This window comes from Artibeus jamaicensis, unplaced genomic scaffold (genome assembly GCF_021234435.1).
Source record: "Artibeus jamaicensis isolate MK-2021 breed Jamaican fruit bat unplaced genomic scaffold, CSHL_Jam_final contig_477, whole genome shotgun sequence".
Classification (NCBI taxonomy): domain Eukaryota; kingdom Metazoa; phylum Chordata; class Mammalia; order Chiroptera; family Phyllostomidae; genus Artibeus; species Artibeus jamaicensis.
In genome coordinates, this window is record NW_026521854.1 from 159,788 (window position 1) to 171,863 (window position 12,076).

The following is a 12,076-nucleotide window of genomic DNA, read 5'->3' on the forward strand; positions in this document are numbered from 1 at the left end:
TTCAGCAGTTTTTGGCCAAAAAATGTCATGACCCCCATGTCCCACTCTCTTTGTTCACCGAATCTCATCCTGAGATCGCAAATATTTTAAGATATGTTTTTTGATTATGCCATTACAGTTGTCCCATTTCCCTCCCTTCACTCCCCTCCACCCTGCACACCCACTCCCCCCACTCCCCACCTTTAGTTCATGTCCATGCATCACAAGTCCTTTAGATTCTATATTTCCCATACTATTCTTGTCCTCCCCCCATCTATTTTCTACCTACTGTCTATGCTACTTAGTCTTTGTACCTTCTCCCCACCCTCCTCCCACTCCCCTGTTGCTAACCCTCCATGTGATCTCCATTTCTATGGTTCTGCTCCTGATCTAGCTGTCCACTTACTTTGCTTTTGTTTTAGGTGTGGTTCTTAATAATTGTGAGTCTGCTGTCCTTTCACTGTTCGTCTTTTTTATCTTCTTTTTCTTAGATAAGTCCCTTTAACACTTCATATAATAAGGGCTTGGTGATGATGAACTCCTTTAACTTGACCTTATCTGAGAAGCACTTTATCTGCCCTTCCATTCTAAGTGAAAGCTTTGCTGGATAGAGCAATCTTGGATGTAGATCTTTGGATTTCATGAGTTGGAATACTTCTTTCCAGCCCCTTCTTGCCTGTAAGGTCTCTTTTGAGAAATCAGCTGATAGTCTGAGGGAACTCCTGTATAGGTAACTGTCCCCTTATCTCTTGCTGCTTTTAGGATTCTCTCCTTCATTTGAATCTTGGCTAATGTAAATATGATATGCCTTGGTGTGTTCCTTCTTGGGTCCAACTTCTTTGGGACTCTCTGAGCTTCCTGGACTTCCTGAAAGTCTATTTACTTTGCCAGATTGGGGAAGTTCTCCTTTATTATTTGTTCTACTAAGTTTTCCACTTGTTGCTGTTCCTCTTCCCCTTCTGGTATCCCTATAATTCGGATGTTGGAATGTTTAAAGATGTCCTGAATGTTCCTGAGCCTCTCCTCATTTTTTTGAATTCTTGTTTCTTCATTCTTTTCTGTTTGGTAGTTTTTTTTCTTCCTTCTGGTCCACTTGATTGATTTTAGTCCCAGTTTTCTTCCATCACTATTGTTTCCCTGTGCATTTTGCTTCATTTCACTTAGTGAAGCCTTCATTTTTTTCATCTAATTTGTGACTAAAATCAACCAGTTCTGTGAGCATCCTGATCACCAGTGTTTTGAACTGTGCATCCAATAGGTTAGCTATCTCTTGGTCGCTTAGAAGTATTGACTCTGGGGCTTTGAGCTGTTCTTCTTCTTGAGCCACAATGTTTTGCTCTGTTTGCACCTGTTATGTATGAGGGGCAGAGCCTTAGGTGTTCACCAGGGCAGGGCCATCCAGGTGGTTTGTGACGCTGTATGTGGGGGTGGGGTCAGAGAGGGGCAATGGCATTTTTTTTTCTGCTCTCTCTAGGATTTCGGTCCCCTCTGCTGCTTTCCACAAGCAAATTGGGCCCTTCGGGTGCTAGTTCCCAGATGTGTGGGCTTGTGCACCCTCCAGAACCCTGTGGGTCTTTCCAACAAACTCTCTGTGAACCTGGGAGCCTCTCCTGGCACCTTGACCCCCAGAAGTTTTTCCAGTTGGTGCTTTTAGGCTTTATTTCCCAGGACTGGGACCCTGGACTGTGCAGCCTATCTCATTGCTCACTCCTTTGCCCGGTTTATCTGCATGCGAATGTATGACCACTGTCAGCCAGCCACCTACACCCTCACTGGGTCTGCCTGTTGCCACCCCATGCCTGGGATCTGCTAACTGCCGCCTATGCGCCTGTGTTGGTACAACCGCTTTTTCTTGCGTGACCCCTCTCCGACAGCCACTGACTCCCCCCCTCTTACTGATCTAGGTGAATGGTTCATTGTTGGATTTTGGTACAGTTTAATTTTTCTCTCTGTTTTGGTCGCACTCTGGTTTTTAAATATTTGTTGTTCATAAACTTGGTTGTGTGAGGAGGTACAGTGTTTCCACCTATGCCCCCATCTTGGCCAGAAGTCCGCAAACATTTTTTTTTGTTTCCCCTGATGAAAAAAATCCTGAAAGGGAAATATTTTGCCGATGTGGAAGAGGTGAAACAAAAACAGCAGAAGCACTAAATTTTAGCATCAAAATCGACAAATTCAAAAACTGTTTTGAGCAGTGGAACAAACATCTCGATAGGTATATTGCATCAAATAGCAAGTACTTTGAAGGTGACTGAAATTTAAACATGTAAGAATAAAAAAACAATTTTTATAAATAAATTCCAGATTTTCTGTGTCACCCCTCATATGTAGGGCTATCTATCAGAGGCATGCTGTGTTATGGAATTACATATCTTTTTTTAGGCTTTAATTAATTTTCTGTTAGGCTGTTCTTATTCGTCCTGTTGCTGCCTCATTGCCCATGTTTGTAATAAACTCTGAACACAGGCTTCTGTGCTCTGAAGTGGGTGCAAGGAGGGTGTGACTTCCAGTGGCCTTTCTCTGACACATGACTCAGCATTTTATTATAGTGCCTGTTGTTTATTTGCTGTTGTTGTTGTTTTTTTCTCCATTTATTGAATTACCCATCTTTTTCTGGTCATTTCTTTTATGTGTGTAAATTATAACATACTTTTAAGTGATAAGGAAAATTTCATTAGAATTATATTTGTTGAAAATATGAGGTAAATTGGAATTTTTGTAATATTGTTCTATCTTTTAGGAATATGCACCTCTCTACATTCTCTCATTTTTAGAATGTTTTTTGGGAACTGCCTGATTTTTTCTGTTGTCCTTTGCCAGGGCAGCTCTGTTTTATGAATCCTACTAGTAGCCATGAGAATCTGCCTCATTTTGTGGTCATTTTCTTGTCAGACTGATATTTCCTCCTGTTGATCATATGATCTTGAATGCAGCAGGGCTATCCAGACTCTGGCTTTGGCAGTGGCTGAGGCAGGCAGGCAGGCAGGCAGGCTGCTGGTGGCTCTGCAGGTCAGGTGGACGGTGGTTCAGTCCCCAGCTCAGGTGACAGCCAGAGGCACCACCATGTCTGGTTCTGCTGTACTGTATGTGATTCTTCTGCAAAACTATGTTGTGCCAGACACCATAAGCTTCACATGCACTGACTCATGCATACAGCCCCGAAAGGGAGTTACTGCTATTATTCAAGTTTTATAAAAGAAACAGAAATGGAGGACTTCCAAGGTTATGTGATGTCACTGTCAGAGATGGTGTGTGGCAAAGGCAGGCCTGGGACCAGGTCCTTAGCTCCTACTTGGGCTGTCCTGTGTCCATGATTATGACATGGTCACAAAATGGAAGTATTTGCTAGGCAACAGGCATGATTGCCATTTCCAGTGTTCAGATCAAGCGACTATTGGACCACCTACCACAAAGACTTGTAGAACTGAATTCACAGCCTACAGCTTCAGTTAGTGGAGAAGAGTCCCACAAGGAGTGTAGTCAATCTAAAATCAGAGGACTTCATCACAGTGTGGCAATGCCAGCATCACACACATGGAAGGAAGGAAGGAAGGAAGGAAGGAAGGAAGGAAGGAAGGAAGGAAGGAAGGAAGGAAGGAAGGAAGGAAGGAAGGAAGGAAGGAAGGAAGGAAGGAAGGAATAGAGGGAGGGAGGGAAAGGGGGAGGGAGGGAGGCGGAATAGGAGAAAAAGGAGGGAAGAAGAAAAAGGAGAGAAAGAAAGTCCCCAGCATCCCATCTGTCCCCCAATTCTTAATTGTCCCTTCTGCCGGCTGACAAGAAGCACATTTATGTTAAGGTGCCACTAGCTTATGAAGGACCCAGGCTTACCTCTTCCATGTGCACAGTGTTTGCACTTGAACAACAATAGGGACATGGAAGAGAGCAAGCATTCTTGAGCTTATTGCATCATGGCTGCAATGAGCCATGAAAACTATAGTCATGGCATCATCTTGTGCCAGGTATTTAAACCAATAAACAGATACTACACTTGATCTTAGCCAAAAGGCAGAGAAGTGATTGTGCCAGTTAGTTGAAAACCCAAGTATTCTATTGTCATATTAAATCATAATGATAAAAAAAGTTCACATTTAATTAGTTCTTACCATGTGCCAGATGCTGTATTAAGCATGAATCATCTCATTCATCCTCACAGCAGTACCATGAGGGGGATTTAGATTTTGTCCTCTAAGTTACTGACAAGGAGAATGAGGTTGAGTGCATTAAGGAAGTTGTCTGATTGTACACAGCTGTGCAATTAATACTTCTAGAGTCTTAATCTCAGTCAAGCACTATGCATGGTGCTATAGAGCTCCAAAAGGCTCAGGACCCTGCTGTCTATCTAGTGGGACTGATGGGAGCATAGCAAATGGACAAAGCAGGCAGTGTGAGCTGGTGCTAAGGCCACAGGCAGGACAGCACCGCAGAGGTCCAAACTGGGAAGACATGAGCACAGACCAGAGGCGCCCAGTTGCTAGAGACTGTGATATGTTTCAGGACTCATGGCTGTGTGTTAATTTCTTTAAAATCAGAAATTAAAAATAAACTTTTAGTTCAAAGAAAATATATTAATGCACAATATAGTTATATTTATACCAGAAGAATCATAAATGTAGTTTTTGATATTTTGTATGAAAGAAGGGGCCTGTGAAGGTGAAAGCAGCTGGAGCTGCGCTGGCTCGGTGGCTTTGTTGGTCTGAACATCCAGTACTTGAAAAGGTTGCAGGTTTGATCCCCAGCCAGGGCACACACAGGAGGCAACCATTCGATGTTTCTCACTCACACTGATGTTTCTGTCTCTCTCTCTCTCCCCCCGCCCCACCCGCTCCATTCCTCTCTCTCTAAAATCAATACACATATCCTCTGTTGAGGATTAAAAAAAATTTTTTAAGTAGCTAGAGCCATGAAAGTCCTAAGGTGGACCTTCCTCTGCCTCCTAAATGTGAGTCTCTCCCCAGACTTAGGTGGATGTGGAGCTTTCTAAGTTCCACATCCAGGGAGAAGGAACTTCATCCCTGGCCATGTCAGCTGTAGGAGAGCCTCCTGCCAACCGGAAACTCCTCACTAGCCACTGAAACGGATTCAGAAGATCATCCCATGAGAGGATCACCTCACTCAAATACTCCAGCATGCCTCATTTTCTTTTTTTTTTCTTTTTTTTAAAATTTTATTTAGTTATTTTTCAAGTACAGTTTTTTGTCTATTTTTCCCATCCCAGCCTCCCCCGCCCCTTGCTCCCCACCTCCCTCCCAACCTCATTTTCTTTTGTTAGGAAACACAGTCTGAGGTTACACACTCTTATGGTTATACAACCTGAGGAAGGTCCCAGAAGGCACTTGAACTTGAGCTGAGCTCGACAGCTGAAATACTGGCATAGCTGAAATAACCGCTTTGTTTGTCATCTCCATGACAATAACAAGGCCAGCTTGTAGGTGGGTTGGCCATCTCCTTACAAAGAGGAGGTAGAGACAGAACGTGTTTCTGATATGGCCAGTGGCCAACTCAGTATCTGGAACATTGGAGGAATTCAGGAGGTGTTCTGCATTGAACTATACCATTCTGCACCACAGAAAACTATCTGTGTGGCTTCCTGAGTGTGTGCCCTCCTGCAGACACCAGCGTGGGGAACTCAGAAGGAGAGTCTCTGAGTTAGCAACCAGCTCTGGGCCTCACCTTGAACGGGACACCTGTGGAGGGTGCAGAGAGATGGGAGACTTGGTCTCCTCCCTTAAGGACCTCAAAATCAGGGTGGGCATCTAAATGACATGCCAATACAAGTTGCATATAATTACGTACTAAACTTTGTTTTTTTTTAAAGAAGTGATGGGAGTTGTGCAAAGGACAATGTAGTTAAGAAAGACCTTTTGATAGCCCTGGCTGGTGTAACTCAGTGGATTGAGCGCCAGCCTTCGAACCAAAGGAAAACCTTTCAAGAAGATGGCACTTCACCTTGAATTTGGGGAATCAGGATTTAAGTAGGAGGGATTAGGGAGTTTTGATGAGAATGTCTGATGGCTTGCAGGTGGGGTGAGCATAGTGTTGGGGGATAAGAGATTTTCGAATGACCAGTGCAAAGGGCTCACTGTCACTGTGCAGGTAAGGAAGTGAGGAAGTAGAAAGTGAAGAAAATCAATCTTCATCTTTGCCTTCCACCTTTTGTAAAACAACCAACCTCTCTCACTTTGGTGTTGAGCAGAAGTATGGTTAAATGCAGGAAGAAGAAGGGAGAAGGAAGGAAAAGAAGATACAGTTGGAAAGTAGAAAACAGGCAAGAGGCTTAGAGTGATGATTCACGTAGCCCTTGGCAAGGAGATCTCATGAAACTCTCCAGAAGAAGGGCCTCTCTCCTCCACCCCCTCAGCACAGAAGTGGGGACTGAGGCCCTAGGAGGTCTTACAAGTTCAAGGTGACATTCCATGCCTCTGGTTTCTTTGCAGCATACAGGCATCACTGTTCTATCCAGTGCTTGAATTCAGAAAAATCAAATTCTGACAGAAAGGAGCTGGCACATCATCAGGCCGCTACTTCAGTTCCATACTGTAAATCTGCAGTCAGCTCAAGAATGCTACCCACACAACTGAAATCCAGTGTCCAGTTGGAAATGGAAGCCACCCTCTCCATGGAAGATGTCAAAGAAAGCTACTCCTGAATCAGAGAGCCTTGTTTTTTCCCCAGAAATACAGATGGGCTCATTTAACATGATTTCTATCTGTTCTCTGCAATTAGTGTATAAATGACTGTCTCTGGGTATTAGTCACTCCGATAAAATGAAATGATACAATGGTAATTGGCCATGTGGACTTCGGCACTTCCCTGGGGATTTCACTTGGCTCTGAGAGCATTTTTAACATAGATTCTGTCTGTGCTCTTTATTCAGCTAATTACAGGACTTAAAGGAATGAGTTGGCTTTGGGGCGGAGGGAGGTGAGGAGGAGGGACAGCATGTTATACCAGGAAGATCACTTGACTGAAACAGAGTATGTTGGTTCTAGTCTGCACTAATACATTTTCCCTTCTATTGTGTTTTTATTTTGGACAGCTGTGTTGCATACATTATCTCACTTAATCATCACTATAACCTTGTGGTGTTGATATCATGACCCCTTTTACAAAGATGAGAACGCTGAAGCTCAGAGAGGCTGCCCTCATCAACGTTCCCCTGGAAAGCAGCAGAACTGGGATTAGAACTCTAATTGGCCTTAATTCCCAGGCCCTGCTGACCACTGTTAATATCTACTCACTAAACAGACCTGTGTCACCTGTAACAAGTCACTTCACTTCTCTGTCCCCACTTTCTTTAACAGTGGTGGTTAAATGTGGAGATGCTGGCTCTTCTAAGTGCTTTCTTTCTATACAAATTAAACATCATTTCTACTTTTCTCTCCTTTTTAAAAAAAAATTCTCCCTATTTCTTTTATTCTGTTTTTCTTCTCTTTCCCACACATCCAAAACAGGGCTGGTGCTAACAGGTGAGGGGTTGAGCAAGGAGGGGCTGTGGGAGGAGGGAGCAGCAGGTCTGCTCAGTAGGTGCTCTGTCGTCCAGCCCTGAGCAACACCTTCTTCTAGATGAGCTCCAAGCCAGGTTATGGGGCAAAGACCCAAGGAGTTCAGAGGGTTGTATTTCCAGTTCTGCCACAATGTTCCTGGGAGGCTTTGACCAAATCATGATCTTGTTGCACCTCTGATTCAGTCATAAATAATGAAATGATGGCCTTGGTGAGGGTTTTGGGCCACTGAGTTCAGATCCTCCATTTCACACAGGAAGAGGGAGATGGCTGGTGGTACAAATATGCTGAGAACCCTGGCCACCTGATAACACCCCATGGGTCCCTGTCCTCATTTCAGGAAGAAAGGTTCTTTTGTTTCATGGGATTCACACCTATCATGGGTGGGGGCAGTGAGCTGTCAGTGAACCTCATATTCTTCTGTTGGAAAATGCTTTGATGGGAATCAAAGATAGTTCTCAGTAGGGACAGTTTTTCATACCAGAGCACATACTCATTGACGACCTATCGCCATGATGAGTTCTACAAGGCAATGTTCGTGAGGAAGCAGACAAAGTCACTGCCCAGGCCCAGGCCCAGCACAGCACAGCACCACCAGGGAGGGTACCACTCACAGGTGACAGTGTGGAAGGCAGATGCTGCACCAAGTGGCCATACGAGGTCGCAGAGAGGAGCACACATTAAAGAGAGTCCAGGCACATCTTCTGCTTCCTGTTGCCATTCTCCCTCAACTGTTCCTTTCTTGTGGTATTTACTGTCCTATTCGTGCCCATAACAAAAAATGTCAGTTCTTTTTGGAAGGGGAAGGTGACATTTTCTTGGTCTATACCCAGGTTTTTGAGTTATTGTATTGAACACAAATAATACTTTAGGTTGTATACTACAGGGTCTTCAAAGCAGTTTTCCATAATTTCACTTACTCTGTTTAGGATTATTGTTATCCTTGTTTATAACAATGTAAGTCTGTATTGTCTAATATAATAGCCACGAGCCACATGTTACTATTTAAATTCAAGAGACTTACAATTTAGTAAATGAAAAGCAGCACTTTCTCAATCATACTAGTCATATTTCAAGTTCTCAATAGTCACAGGCTAAGCACTTGTATGTTTAATCTTTTTTTAAGATTTTATTTATTTATCTTTAGAGGGGAAGGGAAGGAGAGAGAAATATCAATGTATGGTTGCCTCTTGTGCGTCCCCTGCTGAGAACTGGCCTGCAACCCAGGCATGTGCCCTGACTGGGAATTGAACTGCAATCATCTTGTTCACAGGCCCATGCTCAATCCACTGAGCTACACCAGCCAGGGCTGTATGTTTAATCTTGTTTAGCCCTCAAAACAATGTGTAAGTACAGCTTTACAGATAAATAATGTTACATCTTAGAGATATTTGCTTACTTGCCAAGATTATATGAAGGGGGACCCTCTCCCCCAAAAACCTGGAATTATCTTCTGGAGGGCAGGCCCCTTGTAATACAGACTTCCCCCACTAGGTGAGTGTTCTAGGAGAACATCTGTGTCAATGCACCAGCCGGCATTGTTGTAAGAGGCGGGTTCGGCCTCAGTGAATTTTTTTTAAAGATCCTTTCAACACAGTTCATGTTTTCATGTTTTACAAGTGATTTACAAGTGTTTCTGACAACACCACACTGAATGTTCAGTAGTTTCCAGCCAAAAATATGGCATGATGCCAGTGCCCCATCCTCTCCATTCACCTGATCTCACCTGAAGCAACTTTTTTTGTGTGTTTTCCCCAATTGAAAAAAGTCCTCAAAGGGAAATGTTTTGCTGATATGGAAGAGGTGAAACAAAAAACGGCAGAAGCACTAAAAGTCATCAAGATGATGTGTTCAAAACCTGTTTTGAGTGGTGGGAAAAAGTTTCAATAGATGTATTGCCTCAGATGGAGAGTTCTTTGAAGGTAACTGAAACTTAAAAATGTAAGAGTAAATATGCAACATTTTCTAAATAAACTCTGGGTTTTGAGTGGCAGTAGAATGGTGGGTGTTGGCTGGTTTAACTCCAAAGTCCCCTCTCTAAATCAACATACTGACTGCATTGCACTCCTGATGAAGAAATACAACAGCAGCCACAGTGCTTACATCAGTGACTTTTACTTCCTGGAGTGTGGAATAGATATAATTTTACCCATTCATTCCAATAATTATAACTAAGAATTCTGGACATCATGTATAACATAAACAGAAGATTCTGAAAGATGAAAAGAAGTCAGACCAGCTACATTGTCAAACCCAAAAGGCAGCCCAGAGATAAGTGTCCTGAGTTTTCTTTTTTGCCTCGTATGTCACAAACTTGGCAGAGTGAATTAAAAAAAAAATGTGACCTCACCACATGCTATAAGAAGCATCAATATAATGGCATACATTAGGTAAAAGCAAAATAATGGAAAAAGACTGACTATACAGACATTAATCAAAAGAAAGCAAGAGTGACTGTATTAATATCAGATAAAGTAGAGTTCAGAGCATGGAAATCACTCTGACCAAAAGATCAATCCACCAAGGAGATGTAGCAATTCTAAGTGGGTATGCATTAAATAACATAGCTGCAATATATGTGAAGCAAAAACTGATAGGTCTGAAAGAAGAAATGGACAAACCACAGTTATACTTGGAAATTTCAACTCCCCTCTCTCAACAATTGGTAGAACAGCCAGTCAGAAAATCAGCAAGCAGTTGGAATTCAACACACTGTCATGAAGAGGGCCTTTGACAGACATTTATAGAATACATCACCCAACAACAGCAAAATACGCACTCTTTTCAAGCATCCACAGAATATGTATCATGATAGACCATATTCTAAACCATAACACACATCATAAATGTAAAATTAACATCATACATGTCCATGAGGTCTCTGACTAAAATGAAATCATATAAATCAATAGCACAAAGAAAACAGAAAAGATTTTAGACACTTGGAAACTAAACAACACAGTTCTAAATAATCCATAAGCCAAAGAGGAAGCCTCAATTAAAATAATTTTTTTAATTTAATGGGATTAAAACAAAAATAAAATATATCAAAATGTGAGGAATACAGCTAATATAGTGCTGAGGTGGAAATACATTATAAGCACATTATAAAAAAAGAAAAAGTTTTAATTAAATAATCCAAGTTCCTACTTCAAGAAATAAGAAGAAGAAAAGCAAAATAAACCCAAGGCAAGAGGAGGGAAAGAAGTAAAAAAGATAAGAGCAAAAATTAATAAAATTAAAAACAAAAAAAACTATAGAGAAAATCAATAACATAAGAACTGAACCTTTGAAAAGTTCAATAAAATTGGCCAACATCTAGCAATGGTGACCAAGAAAATAAAAATACAGCAAAGACCTAAATTACCAATATCAGGAGTGAAGTAGAATATTACTACGGACCCTGAAGTGATAAGGAAATACTATGAACAGCTCTATACACATCAATTTGACAACTTAGTCCATGAAATGGACCAATTTTATGAAAAGTGTGAACTACACAACTCAATATGAAATAGATCATTTAAACAATCCTATAACTATTAAGGAAATTGAATTCATAACTTAAAAATTGTCAGAAAGAAATTGTCACACCCTCATAGTTTCAGTAAAGGATTCTATCAAAAGAAGAACTAATACCAATTTACATAATCTCTCCAGAAACTAGAAGAGGATGGAATATTTCCCAACTTACTTTGGAGCTAGTGTAAAAGAGGAAGAAAGAGAGAAATGGAAAAAAAAGCAAGGAAGGAAGAAAAAAGAGAGAAAGAAAGGAAGGAAGGAGGGAAAGAGAGGGAGAGAAGAAAGAAGGGAGGGCAGAAATAAAATTATAGTCTAATATCTTTTATAACTATAATTCAAAAATCTTTAACAAAATAATTACAGATAGAATTCAGCAAAATATAAAAACAATGAATATATCATTACTAACAGGGATTTATTTCAAGGATGCAAGTAAGTTTAATATTTGAAAATCAATAAATGTAATTCATCACATTAACACGCTAAAGAATAAAATCATTTATCAATTAATTGATGCACAAAAAGCACTTGACAAAACCCAAAAGAGAACTATGATAAAACGCTCAGGGAATTAGGAAGATGTGGGAAATTCCTCAATATGATTGTTATACAATCAAATACAGATGATAGCAAACCTACAGGTAATTAAACATGATATGAGAGTGAATACTTTCCCCTAAGAGCAGGAACAAAGGCAAGGATATCTACTCCCACTGCTCTTATTCAACATGGCGGTTCTAGCTCATGCAATGAGGCAAGAAAAGGAAAGAAGCCCTGGCTGGTGTAGCTCAGTGGATTGAACGCAGGCCTGCAAACCAGACAATTGTGGTTAGATTCCCAGTCAGGGCACATGCCTGGGTTGCAGGCCAGTTCCCAGCAGGGGATGCACGAAAGGCAACCATACATTGATGTTTCTCTCCCTCTCTCCTTCCCTTCTCCTCTAAAGATAAATAAATGAAATCTTTAAAAAAAAAAGAAAAGGAAAGGAAAGGAAAGACATACAAATTAGACAGAAAGGAATAAAACTGTCATTATTTATTGATAATGTATTAATATCTATGTTGAGAATTCCA

General features: G+C 41.3%; 1 protein-coding gene and 1 non-coding gene across 5 annotated transcripts in view; one reads left to right on the top strand and one right to left on the bottom strand.

Moving 5' to 3' along the window:
• The window catches only part of ADRA1A (adrenoceptor alpha 1A), an 87,821-nt gene that overhangs the window by 37,470 nt on the left and 38,275 nt on the right, over positions 1-12,076 (top strand). Inside the window, exon 2 of one of the 4 annotated variants that reach the window (XM_037167125.2) lies at positions 6,414-11,769. The exons of the other annotated variants lie outside the window; for them this stretch is intronic. Within the exon in view, the coding sequence (XP_037023020.2) occupies positions 6,414-6,625 (212 nt within the window). The 3' untranslated portion in view covers positions 6,626-11,769. Of the gene's footprint in view, positions 1-6,413; positions 11,770-12,076 lie in introns of those variants that run through there. 4 annotated transcript variants of the gene reach the window in all.
• On the bottom strand, positions 3,803-3,997 carry LOC119065201 (U2 spliceosomal RNA). Its single transcript, XR_005085558.2, has one exon. It is a non-coding gene; the product is annotated as a U2 spliceosomal RNA (small nuclear RNA).